This window comes from Pongo pygmaeus, chromosome 23 (assembly GCF_028885625.2).
Source record: "Pongo pygmaeus isolate AG05252 chromosome 23, NHGRI_mPonPyg2-v2.0_pri, whole genome shotgun sequence".
Taxonomy (NCBI): Eukaryota; Metazoa; Chordata; class Mammalia; order Primates; family Hominidae; genus Pongo; species Pongo pygmaeus.
This window is the reverse complement of record NC_085931.1, coordinates 48,898,090-48,917,045: the sequence shown is the minus strand read 5'-3', so window position 1 is coordinate 48,917,045 and position 18,956 is coordinate 48,898,090. Positions and strand designations below refer to the sequence as shown.

The following is an 18,956-nucleotide window of genomic DNA, read 5'->3' as shown; positions in this document are numbered from 1 at the left end:
CACAGCACAGCACACAGTGGCACAGATGGAGGGGGCCCACCAACACTCCCAGATGCACAGACTTTTCAATAGATAGTGCACTGCCACCCAGTGCACCCTGCCCCGACTGCACCCTGCTCACCGTTCACCAGGCTGCTGCTGCCAGCCTGCTCCACCAGGTTCTCCTGCTGCAGACTGGAGCGGGGCAGGGGCGTGGGGGGTGCTGGGGCGGTGCTCTCGGAGGCCTTCCTGGGGGCAGGGGTGGGGCGGCCCACAGGGGGGCTGGCCAGCTCCTGTGGTTTGCCAGGAACCCGGGGCTTGGTAGGGATCTGGGGCCGGGCCTCAGGGCTGGCCTTGGGTCCATCGGCCTCAGCCCCTGCAGGAGCACTGGAGCTGGGGCCGCCTCCTGGAACATCCTTGGCATCTTCTGCGAGTTGCTGCTGGTGCTGCTGCTTTGGCTGTGAGAAGGGCCCAGGCCTGGTCCCCGACCGTGTCCCCGGGCCCAGCCTGGCACAGTGTTCTGCACACACAAAGGTGCCCTCCTCGGGCCCATTCTCATAAGCCCCAGGGAGCAAGGTGCTGGAGCACCGCCGACACCTGGCAGGGGACAGGACAGGGGTTCACTTAGCCAGGCAGCCCGGCCCAGGCACTGGCTACCCCTCCAGCCGCACTCAGGGCTGTCTCCTCCCTTCCCTCTTCCCAACTGCCAGCCAAGCTCCAGGGTCCATACCCTAGACTTCCCAGAGGATAAAGAAAACAGTAACTGTCAGAAGCATAGTGGAACAATAAAATCACAAAATCACACGAAATCAGCAACAGAAATTGTGAAAAATGCCTTCAGTTTATGCTGCAAGAGGAAGAAGCAAAGGTCCCCCTGAGAGGTGGCATCCAGTGAGTGGCTGCATCCAGGAGTGGCTCAGGAAAATAAAGCGGTGGTTTTTACCCAATTAGGTGGTGTTTTGTGTTTTGTTTTTGTTTTGTTTTGTATTTTTGAGATGGAGTCTCACTCTTGTTGTCCCAGCTGGAGTGCAATGGTGCGACCTCGGCTCACTGCAACCTCCACCTCTCGGGTTCAAGAGATTCTCCTGCCTCAGCCTTCCGAGTAGCTGGGATTACAGGCATCTGCCACTACACCTGGCTAATTTTTTTTGGCATTTTTAGTAGAGACGGAGTTTCACTAAGTCGGCCAGGCTGGTCTCAAACTCCCAACCTCAAGTGATCCACCTGCGTAGGCCTCCCAAAGTGCTGGGATTACAGGTGTGAGCCACCGCTCCTGGCTGTGTTTTGTTAATGAAATAGAATAAGATACAATGTATAAGACTGTATCATACAAGAAAGGCCAAATAGTGCTTTGTGAAACTCTTACTCCAGCTGTGCCTCTACTTACACAGTTTTATTTCAGGTAAATATTTACATCTAGTCACAGTGTCAAGTGTATTTTTTACTAGGAGTTACTATAAAAAGTTTCTTTTTATTTTTGAGGCAGGGTCTCACTGTCACCCAGGTTGGAGTGCAGTAGTGCAGTCATAACTCACTGCAGCCTCAAACTCCTGGGCTCAAGTGATCCTCCTGCCTCAGCCTCCCAAGTGCCTAAGACTACAGGTGCATGCCACTACACTTGGCTAATTTTTTTTTTTTTTGAGACGGAGTCTCACTCTGTCGCCCAGGCTTGAGTGCAGTGGCGCAATCTCGGCTCACTGCAAGCTCCGCCTCCCAGGTTCTCACACCATTCTCTCACACCATTCTCCTGCCTCAGCCTCCCGAGTAGCTGGGACTACAGGCTCCCGCCACCGTGCCCGGCTAATTTTTTTTGTATTTTTAGTAGAGACGGGGTTTCACCGTGTTAGCCAGGATGGTTTCGATCTCCTGACCTCCTGTTCCACCTGCCTCGCCTCCCAAAGTGCTGGGATTACAGACGTGAGCCATCGCGCCCCGCCAAATTTTTTTTTTTTTTTTTTTTGTAGAGATGAAGTCTCATTATGTTGCCCAGGCTAGTCTTAAACTCTGGACCTCAAGCGATCCTCCCCCATCAGCCTCCCAAAGTGCTGGGATTATAGGCATGAGCCACCACACCCAGCTCCGGCCTGTAAAAAGTTTCTAAAACACTGCCCTGGTAGCCAGATGTGACTGTGTTGGTAGAGTCTGTTCCCTCCTCGAGATTTTTCCCCATGACACCCCAATTCTGCAGTCAGGTTCCAGGGTTCCAGCACCAGCTGCCCCCCACTCAGGGGCACACTCAACCAGATAAACCGCGTGCTGCCACTCCCGGCTTCCTTGACTGTTCAATTTCCTCTTTTGGTTTCATTTTTGAAACATATAAAATGTTTCCATGAATTTTCTAAGTTTTTTTACTTTCCTTGCTGCTTATACCACTCTCTCAAAATCTGGCTTTCCTTGGAAGCCATATACTTAAAGCAAGTTGTTAATGTAATTGTTTAAAACTTCAAGCAGGGCATGGTAGCACATGCCTGTAGTCCCGATTACTTGGGAGGGTAAGACAGGAAGATCACTTGAGCCCAGGGGGTTGAAACCAGCCTGGGCAACATAGTAGACCCATCTTAAAGAAAAAAAAAATTTTTTTTTGAGACAGTCTCATTCTGTCGCCCAGGCTGGAGTGCAAAGGTGCGATCTCAGCTCACTGCAACCTCCACCTCCCAGCTTCAAGCGATTCCTGCCTCAGCTTCCCAATTAGCCGGGATTACAGGTGCCCACCACCACGCCCAGCTAATTTTTGTATTTTTGGTAGAGATGAGGTTTCACCATGTTGATCAGGCTGGTCTCAAACTCCTGCCCTCAGGGTGATCCACCTGTCTCGGCCTCCCAAAGTGCTGGGATTACAGGCGTGAGCCACCATACCCGGCCAAAAAAAATTTTTTTAAGCTAAAATATTTCATTTTCTTTTTTCAATGGCCTTTTTTTTTTTTGAGACAAAGTCTCACTCTGTCACCCAGGCTGGAGTGCTGTAGCACAATCTCAGCTTCCTGTAACCTCTGCCTCCGGGGTTCGAGCGATTCTCCTGCCTCAGCCTCTCGAGTAGCTGGGATTAGAGGTGTGCACCACCACGCCCGGCTAATTTTCAATGGTTTTTAAAGTACACATGGCTTTTAAAGTGCTCCTTCATCCTCATCCAGTAGTTATCCTCAAAAAGCATAGGCGCTGGAAGGAAAACCCCTGTGCTCTAGCCCTGTTTCTGTCTCGAATCATGTGGCTGAGCGAGTGCTTTCTCCTCACTAAGCCTTGGTTTGCTCATCAGTAAAATGGGGATAAGCCAGGGGCTCTGGCGTGAAGGGCCTGGCAAGGTGCCTGGCGCACTGAACCCACGGTAGCCCCCTCCCTGGTTTCGGGGGTAACACGCGGCCCTGGCCACTCACCGGAAGCAGTGGCGGTGGTACAGCCTGCCGTCAGCCAGGTAGCGCTGCACCAAGTGCACATGCTGCTGGCAGGCTGCGCACATGCTGCTGGGGGTCTGGCCGGTGCCCTGCTCTGACAGGCTGCCCGAGGAGAGCTCCTCACCCTGCAGAGAACGAGGTGGGGAGGTTGGGAGCGGGACATGGTCACCAGCCATCCTGTTCACATCACTGCCCTCTCCCTCCCTCCAACGGCCACCGTCACTCAAGTGTGCACCAGGCTTCGTGGTGGAAATGGACTTCATCAGGGCCCCAGGAGGGGCAGAGGGCAGGAGGCTGCCACTGTCTCCCAGGTGAGGAAGCCAAAGCCCGGAAGGGGGGAAAGCCTTGTTCAAGGTCACTGAGCCAGTGTGGAAACACGAAAATCCTGACTTCCGGTTTCTGAGGCTTCCCTCCCGCAAGGAAGGCAGCTCCTGGCTGTGCAGCCCCTTCCCCTTGGCGGCTCCTGCCCCCTCCTCCTCCCCTTTGGGGAGCCCCCCTGATGGGTTCCTGTCCTCCCAGGCCCACCTCAGCTGCCTTTTCTGTTCTCTCCTAGAACTGCCATGGATTTAAATCCCAGTTTCTCTACATCCAAGCACAGTGAACCTGAGCAAGCTGCTCGAGTGTGGGCTTGGGTCCCACCTGCAGAATGAAACTGTATAACCCCTGCCAGCCTCGGCCCCATGTACCCTCATGGGGCACCCACCCTGGGGCTAGCTCCCTCCAGCAAGGAGCAGATGGGAGCAGGAGGGGAAGGCCCTTTACACACCGTAAGGTGCTGTCCAGATATGAAGGGCTGGTGTCACCTCCTCTAAGCCCTTCAAACAGGTGACTGGCAGTTGGCCCCCACTTCCTTACTAAGTAACCTTGGACAAATGACTAAACCTCACTGAGCCTCAGTTTCCTCATCTGCATATCAGGGCCCATAATGCTGACCTCCCTGGGTTGTTGAGAGGATTAAAGGAAATCAAGCCGGGAAGTTTAAAGCTGTCTCCACAGGAATCAAAGGGAATCTTTGCTTTACTACGTGTGTAACTCCTGACAGTCCCATGATGGTGAAGTCAGCAGTGTGGACTGCCCTCTCTCCCCTTGCCAGAGCTGGCAACTCCTGACCCCACCTGAGTCCTGGAGAAGGAGGTAGGGCTCCCTGCCCATAGAAAGGGACTGGCCTCCTGACCCATGCCTCACTGCCCCAGTCAGGGACACCTGTTCCCAAAGCCAATAGGGCAGGGACAGAGAACAAGCACCCTCTGAACACTGTCAGGGCTAACTTCCTCACATGACCCAGTCACTGCAATGATAGTTGTCCACATAACTCGCCCCCTCCACCCCCGGCCCTCCCACCTCTCCAGGGATCTGCCTACCTGAGCCACATCTTCTGGTTCCACTGGAGTGGGTGCTACAGACGGCAGGGAACAGGGTGCCAGGCCCTTTCTGGGTGGTGAGACACCAGCTGCCAAGAGATGGGAAAGGGGTCCTGAAGCAGGTGGAGATCCTGGAGTCCCAGGAGGTACCAACCTGGCTGAAGATTTGAGACCTGTAGCCATCACCTTAAGGCAGACCACCTAATGCAGTGGGACAGGAGCTGGCTCCCGCTTCACGCGGGCCCGGGGACGCTTCCAGTTTTAAGCCAAGCGCTGAGGGCAAGCCATGAACCTCACTGAACCTCCATCAAATAGGGAGAGTGACTCCTACTGCACAGAGCCAATCCGAACAATGGTGCCACAGTACGATCACAGAACACAGCACCCACGTGTGGCTGCACCAGCAGCTTCCCTGCCCCCAGGGTAGAGGAGGTGAAGGAAAGGAAAAGAAAGGAACCACATGGTGCTGGCCTGACAGCTCAGGAAAGGGGCTGCCTCCTTGGGGTTGACAAGGAGCTGTGCTGCCTATCCCCAAGTGGGTATCGGGGGCCAGAACCCGGCCTGCACACCCCCTCACCAGAACAAACCTACCCACCCTGGGTTCCTCTAAGACTCAGCTCCTCAGGCCGGGCACAGTGGCTCACGCCTATAATCCCAGCACTTTGGGAGGCTGAAGTGGGTGGATCATTTGAGGTCAGGAGTTCAAGACCAGCCTGGCCAACATAGTGAAACCCCATCTCTACTAAAAATACAAAAATTAGCTGGACGTGGTGGTGCGCGCCTATAATCACAGCCACTCAGCCACTCGGAAGGCTAAAGTAGGAGAATCACTCGAACCTGGGAGGTGGAGGTTACAGTGAGTTGAGATAGCGCCACTGCACTCCAGCCTGGGCAACCGAGCAAGACTCTGTCTCAAAAAAAAAAAAGAAAGAAATTCAACAACACTATGGTTGGTGCCGGGAGTGGCTCCAGCTGACTGGGGAGAGGCCCTTAGAAGCCACATGAAGAAGCTGGATTTAATCCTGAATTACTCCCCAACCCCTTTCTGATTTCCCACAGCCGCTCGGCTTCCTTCACTCATGCCCTGGCTCCCTGAGCAGGCTGCAGCTCCTCCAGGGTGGGGGTCTGTCTGTTGTTCCCGGGGTCACTGGCACCCACTGAGCGTGGTGGCACAGCTGAATACTCAGCACAGTGCCGCGACATCTCAGCCAGGGGCAGGCTCCAAAGTTACCCAGTCTGGTAAAAAGTCAAGGCTAGTCAAAGTCACTCTTGAAATGCCTCCACTCGCCCAGAAAGTACAGTACAGGACCATCTGGGGGAGTCGAACAGCCAGCTTTGCCTCCAGAGTTGGAACATATCACTGTTTCCTTTGCTTAAGCAGCAGATGGGATAAAAATGGTTTGCATTTAGGGGCCAAGTTGTATGAAAGGCATAAACTGTACCTTTTTTTTAATTACAAAAGGCAGATTTATTAGAGAAGGTATGAAAATACATTTTTTTTTTTTTTGAGACGGAGTCTCGCTTTGTCTCCCAGGCTGGAGTGCTGTGGCGCGATCTCGGCTCACTGCAAGCTCCGCCTCCCGGGTTCACGCCATTCTCCTGCCTCTGCCTCCCGAGTAGCTGGGACTACAGGCGCCTGCCACTGCGCCCGGCTAATTTTTTGTATTTTTAGTAGAGACGGGGTTTCACCGTGGTCTCGATCTCCTGACCTTGTGATCCACCTGCCTCGGCCTCCCAAAGTGCTGGGATTACAGGCGTGAGCCACCGCGCCCGGCGAAAATACATTGCAAGGTTGAAAATACGGGCAGCGTAACAGAGAAGGGACTGTCTGCCACAAACCGTACCTTTATCAATGAGAATCCCTGCAGGGCGAGGGAGTGCCCATGTCCACACTCAGCACAGTAAGCTGTGCCCACCAGGGCTGCCCCTGCCCACCAGGCTGCCCAGAGAGGGCCAACGAATGAGCTGGGTACCACCAACAGCTGCCCACACCCAACCCACCCCACAGAGTCCCAGAGAAGAGCTCAGTAGAGAGAGATTCAGGTTTGGCCACAAGGAAGGCTGCGGGCTAAGGCTGAATTGCGATTCTAAGGAATCCAGCTAAACGTTAATCAGTGAAATAAGAAGTAGTAAGAATACTAATCTTGGCTGGGCGCAGTGGCTCACACCTGTAATCCCGGCACTTTGGGAGGCCAAGGTGGGTGGATCACTTGAGGTCAGAAATCCCAGACCAGCCCGGCCAACATAGTGAAACCCCATCTCTACTAAAAATACAAAAATTAAGCCAGGCGTGGTGGTGCGCACCTGTAATCCCAGCTACTTGAGAGACTGAGGCATGAGAATCGCTTGAACCTGGGAGGCAGAGGCTGCAGTCTGCCAAAGTTGTGCCACTGATCTCCAGCCTGGATGACACAGCAAGACTGTGTCTCAAAAAAAAAGAATACTAATTTAAATAGGTGCCAAACACTGGTTTACACATTTCCTCATTTACTCCTCAAGTCAACCCTGTGAGATGGGTGTTATTCCTATCCTCACTGCAAAAGGGAAACTGAGGCAGAGTGGTTAAATAACTGACTCATGGTCACCCAAAGAGGAAATGGCAGAGTGAAAATTTTGAGTCCATGCTCTTAACCCCAACCTTAGACTGCCTCTCACCAAAGCCTCTGGGGTCTGGAAATACTTTCATTTTGTTTTCTATTAAAATATACATAATGCTATTTGTTCAATTATTTTAATCCCTAGTGTTACATCAGGGGGAAGGGGTATAACATATTATTTTAATTTTTCTGTTTTTGCCATGTTCTAAATTTTCTTGTTTATTTTTTGTGCTTAGGGATGGGGTCTCGCTCTGTTGCCCAGGCTGGAGTGCACTGGTGTGATCATAGCTCAGCACAGCCTCGAACTACTGGCCTCAAGCAAACCTCCCACCTCAACCTCCCAAGTAGCTAGGACTACAGGTGTGCCACCATATTTTGGTAGAGACAGGTTCTTGCTATGTTGCCCAGTCTGGTCTCAACAGCAATCCGCCTGCCTTGGCCTCCCAAAGTGCTGGGATTACAGGCATGAGCCACTTCACCCGGCTCTCTTTTCTTTTTTTTCTAAAGTTATTTATTTATGGCTGGGCATAGGGGCTCACGCCTGTAATCCGAGCACTTTGGGAGGCCGAGAAGGGTAGATCTCTTAAGCTTAGGAGTTCAAGACCAACCTGGGTAACATGGTGATACTCCACCTCTACAAAAAATATAAAAATTAGCTGGGTGTGGTTGCATGCACCAGTAGTCCCAGCTTCTCAGTAGGCTGAGGTAGGAGGATCACCGCAGCCCAGGAAGGTTGAGGACGCATTGAGCTGTGATCATGCCACTGCACTCCAGCCTAGGCAACACAACAAGTAAAACGCTGTTTCAAAAAAAATATATATATATATGTGTGTGTGTGTGTGTATGTGTGTGTGAACGCATATATACACATAATATATGTACATATATACACATAATATATGTACATATATATGTATATGCGTGTATATGTATATACATGTATGTGTATATATATACATATATATATATAATGAAAGAAAAGATGGCTGGGTGCAGTGGCTCATGCCTGTAATCCCAGCACTTTGGGAGGCTGAGGTGGGTGGATTACCTGAGGTCAGGAATTCGAGACCAGCCTGGCCAACATGGTGAAACCCCATCTCTACTAAAACTACAAAAATTAGCCGGGCGTGGTGGCGGGTGCCTGTAATCCCAGCTACTTGGGAGGCTAAGACAGGAGAATCGCTTGAACCCGGGAGGTGGAGGTTGCAGTGAGCTGAGACTGCGCCATGGCACTCCAGCCTGGGCAAGAAGAGTGAAACTCCATTTCAAAAAAAAAAAAAAAAAAGAAAAAGAAAAGAAATCTCTGACTTCATAAAACACTTTAAAGAGTTGGGCCATGGCTGGGCGCAGTGGCTCATGCCTGTAATCCTACCACTTTAGGAGGCCGAGGCAAGTGGATTGCCTCAGGTCAGGAGTTTGAGACCAGCCTGGTCAAAGTGGCGAAACCCCATCTCTACTAAGAATACAAAAATTAGCCGGACATGTTGGCGCATGCCTGTAATCCCAGCTACTCAGGAGGCTGAAGCAGGAGAATCGCTTGAACCCCGAGGGCAGAGGTTGCAGTGAGCTGAGATCGCGCCATTGCACTCCAGCCTAGGCAGCAAGAGCAAAACTCCGTAACAAAAAAAAAAAAAAAAAAAAAAAAGAGTTGCGCCAGGACTGTCTAGACCGAGAGCAGAGGCAGGAGGGAGGAGGGGCTGAAACGGGCTCTACTCAGACCCAGGGACAGCAGGAACCCAGCGTAGGATTCAGTACACCTGGATTCTTAACCCAGCTGTTCAGTTTGTCTGCTGTGTGATCTTGAGCTCCTTGCTTCCCCTCTCTGGGCCTATTTCCTCTCTGCAGAAGGGGAGGCCCAGCTACCCCCAAGGGAGGTTCTTGCATGGGAATGCCCAGTGACCTCACTCAGAACCAAGGTCACCTTGTAGCCCCTGCAACTCTGGTTCCCCAGTTCCCCAGCCTCTCAGCTCTCAGTCACTTCTGTGGAAGACAGCACAGCAGCCTCACCAGACAGGGCCACTTCCCTGCTGGAGGAAAAACCCAAGGAAGTGTCTGCAAACAGGAAGTGAGGGTGGATGCCGGGGAGGTGGACTCCATGCAGCAGATGAACGCAACCTGCTGTGTCTCCTCTGATGTGATTGTGTTCATTTTCTGGTGGGTGTGTTTGGTGTCTATCTCCCCCATGGGACTTCAGCAGCGATTACATTCACAGGTGCATCCCCAGAGCCCAGCACAGGGCTCTTTTACTCAAGAAATATTTCAGGACGGGCACCAGTGGCTCATGCCTGTAGTCCCAGCACTTTGGGAGGCCGAGGCGGGCAGATCACCTGAGGTCAGGAGTTCAAGACCAGCCTGGCCAACATGGTGAAACCTCATCTCTACTAAAAATACCAAAAATTAGCCAGGTGTAGTGGCAGGTGCCTCTAATCCCAGCTACTCAGGAGGCTGAGACAGGAGAATCGCTTAAACTCAGGAAGCGGAGGTTGCAGTGAGACAAGATCGCGCCATTGCACTCTAGCCTGTGCAACAAGAGCGAAACTCCATCTCAAAAAAAAAAAGTGGGACTGGGCACGGCGGCTCACGCCTGTAATCCCAGCACTTGGAGAGGCCAAGGCGGGCAGATCACGAGGTCAAGAGTTCAAGACCAGCCTGGGCAACATAGTGAAACCCTGTCTCTACTAAAGACACAAAAAATTAGCCAGGCGTGGTGCCGGGTGCCTGTAATCCCAGCTACTCGGGAGTCTGAGGCAGGAGGTTAAACCCGGGAGGCGGAGGTCGCAGTGAGCCGAGATCGTGCCATCACACTCCAGCCTGGGTGACAGGGCAAGACTCCATCTCAAAAAAAAAAAAGAGCGAAACTCTGTCTCAAAAAAAAAAAAGAAATATTTCAATGAGTGAATGAATGAATAAGTAAATGAATGATACACTCCTCAGCAGCCTGTTTACAACTCAGAAAACCAGTAGCAAGCATCGAACATCCCCAGGGCCACCCCCTGGGCCAGCCTCTGTGAAAGGCTGAGTCCCCCTCTCACCTTGGCCAGGACTGCAGAAGTGGTTGTAATACTGGGACACATAGGTCATGATGCTGAGGCAGTCAGGGACGCTCATGGAGACCATGTCATTGGGGTCCAGGAGAGCGGGGATCCCCAGCTCCTTCTCAGCCACTTCAAAGGCCTGGGGTGGTGACAGGTGCAAGGGTGGGAGCAGCCGCAGCAGGAAGAGGAGGCCGAGGAGGAGGCAGCGTTAGGGGGCGACCCCTCAGCCTAGGCCCAGCTCCCTTCGGTGGGATGGGGTGACTGTGGGCTCCCTTCAGTATTAATCCCACCCAAGAGCCACAGGACGGCCTGGAGAAAGGGGAAGCCTGGTGCTCCATGCATGAGGGGGCTGGTGGGAAGCAGAGGGTGGGGAAAGGTGCAGCCAGGGCCAGTGTACAAAGGCAGCCACCGTGCAAGACCCCTGCCCTCCCCACCACACACACACACACACACACACACACACACACACACACACACACACACACACACACACACACACACACACACACACACACACACACACACACAGCCTCTTGGGCTTCCATCTGTCTGGGAACTTACCAAACGGTTATTCTCGAAGACATTGTCCTTGGAAAGCGAATCAAAATCTCTGCAAGAGGCAAAGGGAGGAGGACTGGTCAAGAGGGGAGGTGACTGGGGAATAGGGGCAGGGTCAGAGTCAGAAAGGAGCTGAACAGAGAAGACCTTGTCCCAGCCAGCATCAACCTCAGCAGGGTTGCTGGGGGGAGTCTGTGGATTACTAAGGGGGAAACTGAGGCAGCAAACATTTGCTGCTAGAGCTGGAGCTGCCAGGGCAGGGCATGAGTTCACGGGCCCTGGAGGCATCCAAGCAGAGGCTGGGAAATCACTGGGAAGGGGTGGGGCTCAAGCCCAGACTTTCAAGCTTAAGATCCTTTCCCTCTCTGCAGGAAGCCACTTCTGGAGTCCGTGGCAAAGACACAACTAAGACCCGCATGTGACCTCACCCAGGGCGCAGTGCTGGGCTCCTCTGTCTCATTTACTTTCTTTTCACAGCAACTCTGTTTGGCAAGAATTGATCTCATTTTATAGATGAGGACACTGAGGCCTGGAGAAAGGAAGCCACCAGCCCTGGGAATCCACATGTCTGGCCCTTCCACTGCTCACAGGCCCCTGCAGATGCATCACACACTCAGAGAAGCCACACCAACTTGCTGAATCCCAACCCGGTCCAGCCTGCAGATGAATGTTTTTCTTAATGGGGCCGCGAATAGAAGAACAAATTTGAACCAGAGTGGAAATGTACATACTCCGGAGCTGCTGGCACAGAACAGCTGGTTGGCCCCACTGGGCCACTCCTGGGGCAGCTTCCATTGGGGAAGCAGTGAGGGATTTTCTAGTTTCTAAACTGGGACAGGTGAGAGGTGGCAGGGCCTGCCTGGGGGCCCCAGCACGGGACAGCTGGCTGGCCCGCAGGCTTTATTTATCCCCCGCCTCCCTCCCCACTCCAGGCCGCTGAAACCAGCAGAGGCAGCTCAGTCTTCCCGCCGGGCAGCCTCCCGGGTGCACCCGCATGCAGCCTTGCCCTTCTATGGCTGAAAACTGCAGCCCTGACTGCCAGAGATGGATGGGCAGAGGCAAGAGCAGGCCACGCCACCTCTGAGGGCTGAATTCCCATGTGACCATGGGGTTGGGGGGATCAGCAGTCCTTCCAGCATTCATTGTCCCATCTGCAAATCAGGAAAAGCACTAGTACCACCTCCCAAGCTGGTGGAGTCCCAGCTTGGTAAAAGGCAGGCCTCACAGATATGAGGGAGCCGGGTAAGCACAGCCCCCTCCTCCTGCCCCCAACACTTTTCCAGGCAGGGGCCAGGGACTGTGAACCCTGGGCAGGAAAGAGTTGCTTGAGGACCCTAGAAGGGGTCTGGTGCCCCAGGGCTGGGTGGACGGGGAGAGGGATGGTGACTAAGTCTGGGCACCAGCTCCCTTTTTGCCACTCTGACCAGGCCACTTCCTTCTCCCCTGGGCTGCCTCCCTAGCTCCCCTTTTCTGCCACTGCCTCAGAGTGCGACCTTAGCAAGGTGTTTCACCTCTCGAAACCGCTGTCTCCCGGTCCGGTTCATGACACTGTGACAGGGCGAGGAAAACACCATGGTACCCAGCCCCCAACAGAGGCTTTTTCCAAGACCAAATAAGACAAAAACAACTTGTCTCAGCCATTTATTTTGGTCACCCCAGAAGTGTTCCTAGAAGGCTGGGGTCACATTCTAGCTACTCTGTGCCCCCAACTCCCTACAAAGTTCCCCAAATTTCGAAGATGCTCCGTAAATGTTTGTTGAATGAATCAATGCTGAAAACAGTGTGAAAACTGTAAAAAACCTTCAGGATCCTGCAGGTTTTCTTCCAACTTCTTCCACCCCCATCTCTGTCCCTAATTAACATCTGTGTTTTGGTAACACATATATTTTCTGAGAGTCTTCAGAGGCCTGCGGAGTTCTACTTGGCTCTGGGGAAGATGAAGGACACAGAAATGAAACCCACATGGTCCACGCCCTCAAAGGAGCTTAAGCATGTCTGGATTTCGGGTGGTGCGGAGGGATGGGCCAGCCCCCACAACCCTCGTCCCAGCAGAGCCCTGGGCCAACACTGGGTTCACCCAGGCAGGGCCCACAGCCCCAGAAGCCTGAACCACTATAGGAGATGATTCTTGCCCTCACCCTAGGCCACCCCTACTCTCACGGAGATCCTCCCAACCGACCACTGAGGCCTTCCCTACACATTATGCGGGACCTGGGCCTCAGCTCTTCTCCTGTGCAATGGGCTGGCAATATTGAAAATGAATGCCTGGACATGATTCTGGATCTCAGAAGGGGAGCCACCCTCCCCTGCACACTTTTTCCAGCCACATCCCTCCCTTGCTTAAAACCTACGTGGCTCGGCCAGGCATGGTGGCTCACGCCTGTAATCCCAGCACTTTGGGAGGCCGAGGCAGGCGGATCACCTGAGGTCAGGAGTTCGAGACCAGCCTGGCCAACATGGTGAAACCCCATCTCTACTAAAAACTACAAAAATTAGCCAGGCATAGTGGTGCGCACCTGTAATCCCAGCTACTTGGGAGGCTGAGGCAGGAGAATCACTTGAACCCGGGAGGCAGAGGTTGTGGTGAGCCGAGATCGCGCCATTGCACTCCAGCCTGGGTGACAGGCCTCCATCTCAAAAAAACAAAAACAAAAACAAAAAAAAAACCTGCATGGTTCCCTGAGGCCCCTATCCATGCTCCTTAGCCAGCAAAAGCAGCTGTCAGCCATCTGTCCCAACCGCATCTCCCAACTCGCTACCTTGTGCTCCCCACTCAGCTACACGGCCTCCAGCTTTGCACACACCTCCCGCCCCTCGCCTTTGCTCAGACGGGGTCCCATGCCAGAACGTCCACCCGGCAGCCTTCACCTGGCTCCTGCCATCTCCTTGAAGACTATATTCTCCCTAGGAGGTCTCCCACCCCCAGCCCTCTGATAGGGTACATGGAATTGCCATCATCATTTATACACGTTTCCCCTACAGGTGTGGGAGAGCGTGTAGGGTTGCCTGTTTTGTTCATTGGTACTTCCATTACCAGGTACAGTGTCCAGCACAGAGTAATAACTCTACAAATACTGGTTGAATAAATGAAGAAATCAAACATTGTTATTGGGCCAGGCATGGTGGCTCATGCCTGTAATCCCAGCATTTTGGGAGGCTGAGGTAGGCAGATTACTTGAGCTCAAGAGTTCAAGACCAGCCTGGGCAACATGGCGAAAACCCATCTCTACAAATACAAAAAAATTAGACAGGCATGGTGGCGTGTGCCTGTGGTCCCAGCTACTCGGGAGGTTGAGGTGGGAGGATCGCTTGAGCCCAGGAGGTGGGGGCTGCAGTGAGCCATGATTGTGCCACTGCACTCCAGCCTGGGTGACAGAGTGAGACCCCACTCTGTGAGTGGGACAGAGTGAGACCCAACATTAGTTATTTACAGTAACTAATGTTAACTGAATGCTTGTTATCTCATGCAGTCCTCACATTTCTGTGAGCTGTGTCACATTATCAATCCCACCTCACAGATGAGGACACTGATGCCTGGAGAGAGCCCATGAGGACCCAAGGCCATGAGCCTAAGACATGGAGAAGCTAAACACAAACCAGGCGGCCTTTATTTACTTTGATGCCGACAGGCTCAGGCCTACCAAATGGCTTTGCTTCACACCCAAGTCCCCTCCCACACTGGGTTTGTCCCTGCTTCCTGCCTCACTCCTGCCCCTCAGACAAAATAGAAGACCCCTTGGGCCCTCCCTTCCAATGCCCAGGTCCAACCCTGGTGCCCTTTTCCTCCATCCTTCTACCCCCTGCTCCTGGGCAACCAGGCATCAACCTTGTGCTTCCATTAGTATGGGTGTCACATGCCCCACAGCGGGCAGGGGCCCACCTACATGACCACCTTATCTTGTTCCCTTCTGTATCCACAGCCCCAAAAACCCTCTCCTCCAGGGCCCAAGCCACCACCCACAGACACAGTATTGCAGGGTACACACAGGTAAACCAGGTGCATCTGCACCATGGAATCCTGAGGCAATCCCTTAGAAGCCCTCTCAGATGCTGCCCTCCGACAGTGCAAATGTGGAGGTGGAACAGGCACAGAAAGCCTCCATCTGCCAGGCTGGGGGAGCCCTGGCAAGAGGGCTGCATGCAAAAGGGGTAGGGACCAGAACTCTCCTCCCTGATTCACAGGTGAGACCTGAAGTGCAAGGAATGGCACCAGATAAACTCACCCAGTGTTTCAGGAATGAAGGGACGAAAGGAGGAGAGGTTCCAGGGCTCAAGGCAGAGAGAGCAAAGACAGAGGCTCCAAGTCAACTGTTCTGGGGAGTCTGAATGCATTTTCCCATGAGAACCTCATCGGGCAGCTCTGGGCAGGAAGGGGACATTTCACAACCTGCAGCAGCCGGTTGGTGTCTGTCAATCGGATCCTAGGAGTTTTCCCAACATCGCCCGCCTGTGACTCCTCTTGCGCGCCCCACCTGCGTGCCCCACTGAGGAGGGCAGCAGGGCCATCGAGCACACACACCCGGGAGGCAGGGCTGCGTCCGAACTGGGGGGGCGTGGGGAAAGCACAGGGTCTGTACATCCATTCATCCAACACCTGTTAGCCGAGGTCTCCTCTGTGCCGGGAACTGTGCTACTGTCTGGAGACAAGCTCCTATTTGGGGGTCAGAGAAGTGGGGGTTCACCTGCACACCCGGAGCAAGGGGCCACCCCGAGTGGGAAGCCTCGGGGGAGAGGGGAGGCCCGGCGAGCCCGTGGAGAGGAGTTTAGGGTAGGAGAGGCCCAGGACCCCCAAAAAGGGCTCAACACCCCTTCAAAGAGGTCAAGGGCTTAGGGGTTCAGCGATCCTCGGCGGAAATCATTGCTCTGTGGGCGGGGCCAGTGTCCCTCGCGCAGGGACCAGCCTCGGGGGAGAGTTCGGGGTCCCACGGGCGGGGTCAGGGTGGCCGGGCGGGGGAGGGGCGCCCTGGGCCGGGGTCTCAGGGACCCGCCCGGCGTCCGGGGCCGTCGGGGGGGTCGGCGTCTCCGTGTCCGGGGGCGGCGCCTGTCACCGCCCGGGCTTCGTGTCACTGAGGGGGGCGGCAGTCGCGGCCCCAGCCCGCCCCGCCCGGGGCCCCGCACTCACAGTAGGTCGGGCCGGTGCCGGTGCAGGATGGCGCAGAAGGCCAGGCCGTCCCGGAAGGAGCTGCTCAGGTCGCGGATCTCCACGCCGCGGTAGCCCTCGCACTGGCGGCGGCACCAGGCCAGCAGCGCGCCCCGCGGCCCAGCCATGACCCCGCGGCCCGCCCGGCTCCGGCTCCGGCTTCGGGGACCCGGCTCGGCCGGGACGGCGGCCGCCGCGCGGGCCCGGTTTCCGGCTGCGGCTGCGGCTCCGAGCTCGGGCGCCGACCGGCAGGGCGCGGGGAGGGGCGGAGGCGGGGCCGCGGTGTCCTCGCTCGGGCGCCCCGCGGCCCTGCCCCAACCTGCCCAAGCAGCGCCGCCGCGTGGCCCGGCCCGGCCGGCCGCCGCCTACTCCGCGCTGCCCGCTCGCCTCATTGTGGGCCGGCCGTGGGCGCGGGCGTCCCGCCGCCTCCGTCCGCGCCCGAGGCGCGCCCCACCCAGCAGCGTCTCCGCCCCCAGTGCGGAGCCCACCCCTACCAAGACGGGCCGGCGCCCCATCGCCCGCCCCTCGACGGCGCCGGGCCCCCGCTGCTCCACTGGGTGCCCGCGAAGCCCCCGCACCCGCCGCAAGCGGGCCACTCCCACGATGACTTCACCGCCGCGGCCGCAGCCGCGCCGCCCACCGGGAGCCCTCCACCCTTTGGAGGCGGGACACCTCGTGCTCCCATCCGGCCTCCTTCCCGCTCCTAATGACCGCAAATCCCCCCTTCCACCCCAAGCTTGAAAGTTTGGGGAGGCAGTTCCCCTGCAGACCCCAGAGCACCCCCCGGATGGCCACCAGCTTCCCTCACCCCGGCTCCCCACCCTAAAGCACCGCTGAGCTGGAAGTTCTCATGTCCACCATCCCCTCCCCCATAGCTTGGCAGGGAGACCCACGCGCCCCTCTGCCACCGTCGGTCCAGGTGTCCCCTTGGTGATTCACTGAGCTCCCCTCAGCCCCTGTGTAAGCTCAGGGATCTCGTCCCTCCCCACTGCGGCCTGCCGGGTCCCCTCAGCCATGGTTAGTGTGGTGGTGGTTTGAGCTCCTATGGGAAGGACCTAGGCCAAGGAGGCCCCTGCCTGGGAGGCATACAGGCAGTTCGCATCTGGCCCTGGAACCTCCCCAAGGCTCATTCTCTATCTTTGCCCTCTTCAAGACCCCCGCCAGCCAACCGACCCTTCCAGCCAGCTGACCCTTCCAGCCAGCCGACCCTTCCGCAGAGGCCCCTCCTGACTCTCCCACAGATGAATCAGCCTCCATCTGCTGCAGAGGTGGTGATGTCAGCCTGACCCATGCAATAGTTAGCTGGAGTGGGTATGTCGCTCTCTCCCAAGGGAAGGAACAGGGTCTTAGTCATCTTCATCACCCCTGAGCACCAATCCTGGCTTTCCCCACTCCCTTAGTCATGCGATCTTGTGCCTCCCTGGACCTCAGTTTCCACGACTTAAAAATGGGGATAATACCTGCTTTACAAGGTGGCTGAGAGGATTAAGATGTAAAGTGCCTTACCCTTTAGTTATCACTCGTAAATTCTATTGACACCTGGTACTTGGTAAACATGATGAAATGGACTGAAATATTTTGTACCCAGATTGTCATCTGGGCCATTCTGGGTAAATTATCAAGGAGAGAGGCCGACTTAGGGAATTCTACCTCTTTAAAGTCCACCGAGTCCCAGTCCAGAATACTGGCCCAGGGCCTGGAGAACCCACCTTGCAAATCTGGGCTGGCCTAACACTCCTGCAGCTGGAAGGCCGCCATCTTGGCTCAGTATACGGACTCTCAGGCCACCTAGGAAGAGCGTGGCCAGAGTGCCTGGCTAGCCCTCTGGACTTCTCACCAGCCCTGGGCTGCCAACTCCTGCCCTGTCCCCTGTAGGATAACAGCGGCAGGAAAGCAGGATTCCGGGTGCTTTTTATGAAATCGGGGACTTGGGTTCAGGATCCTGACACCAGCATCCACCTAGGCCTTCAAAGACCACCCAGGACTCTCATTAAAACCTAGGGCGGGGGTTTGGGCGCCATAGCTCATGCCTGTAATCCCAGCATTTTGGGAGGCCGAGGTAGGTGGATCACCTGAGGTCAGGAGCTTGAGAACAGCCTGGCCGACGTGGTGAAACCCCGTCTGTACTAAAAATACAAAACACTGGGCCGGGCGCGGTGGCTCACTGTAATCCCAGCACTTTGGGAGGCCAAGGTGGGCGGATCACGAGGTCAGAAGTTCAAGACCAGCCTGGCCAAGATGGTGAAAGCCCGTGTCTACTAAAAATAAAAAAATTAGCCGGGAGTGGTGGCACGTGCCTATAGTCCCAGCTACTCGAGAGGCTGAGGCAGAACAATCGCTTGAACCTGGGAGGCAGAGGTTGCAGTGAGCCAAGATCACGCCACTGCACTCCAGCCTGGGCGACAGAGCGAGACTCCATCTCAAAGACGGTGGGTTTTTTTGGCTCACGCCTGTAATCCCAGCACTTTGGGAGGCCAAGGCAGGCGGATCACAAGGTCAGGAGATCGAGACCAGCCTGGCTAACATGGTGAAACCCCGTCTCTACTAAAAATACAAAAAATTAGCTGGACGTGGTGGCACACGCCTGTAATCCCAGCAGGAGAATGGCTTGAACCCGGGAGGCGGAGGTTGCAGTGAGCTGAGATCGCACCACTGCACTCCAGCCTGGGCAACAGAGCGAGATTCCGTTTAAAAAACAAAAAAACCAAAAACAAACAAAAGAAACCAGGAGGGATTATAGCTCTGTCCTCACTAGCCTAAAGGGCTCCCTTTAGGTCCCTGAAGACAGCTCCAGATCTGATCCTGTTGTCGTACTAATAGCTTACACAGCACAGCCTGGTCACCCCCATTAGCCATTTGTGGGCTTCATAAGCTCATTATCTGAGTCAGCTCACAAT

General features: G+C 55.0%; 1 protein-coding gene across 4 annotated transcripts in view; it reads right to left on the bottom strand.

Annotated features, from left to right (window-relative positions):
* The window catches only part of MICALL1 (MICAL like 1), a 36,004-nt gene extending 19,319 nt beyond the window's left edge, over window positions 1-16,685 (bottom strand). Inside the window, exons 1-7 of one of the 4 annotated variants that reach the window (XM_063663226.1) lie at window positions 16,042-16,160; window positions 13,436-13,552; window positions 10,923-10,971; window positions 10,359-10,500; window positions 4,730-4,818; window positions 3,351-3,493; window positions 122-576 (exon numbers count right to left, since the gene is read on the bottom strand). In XM_063663226.1, coding sequence (XP_063519296.1) covers window positions 122-576; window positions 3,351-3,493; window positions 4,730-4,818; window positions 10,359-10,443 — 772 coding nt within the window. In that variant the 5' untranslated portion in view covers window positions 10,444-10,500; window positions 10,923-10,971; window positions 13,436-13,552; window positions 16,042-16,160. Of the gene's footprint in view, window positions 1-121; window positions 577-3,350; window positions 3,494-4,729; window positions 4,819-10,358; window positions 10,501-10,922; window positions 10,972-11,347; window positions 13,012-13,435; window positions 13,553-16,041 lie in introns of those variants that run through there. The other 3 variants (XM_054469478.2, XM_054469476.2, XM_063663225.1) reach the window with 3 other exon arrangements.
* Between the last annotated feature and the right edge of the window lie 2,271 nt (window positions 16,686-18,956).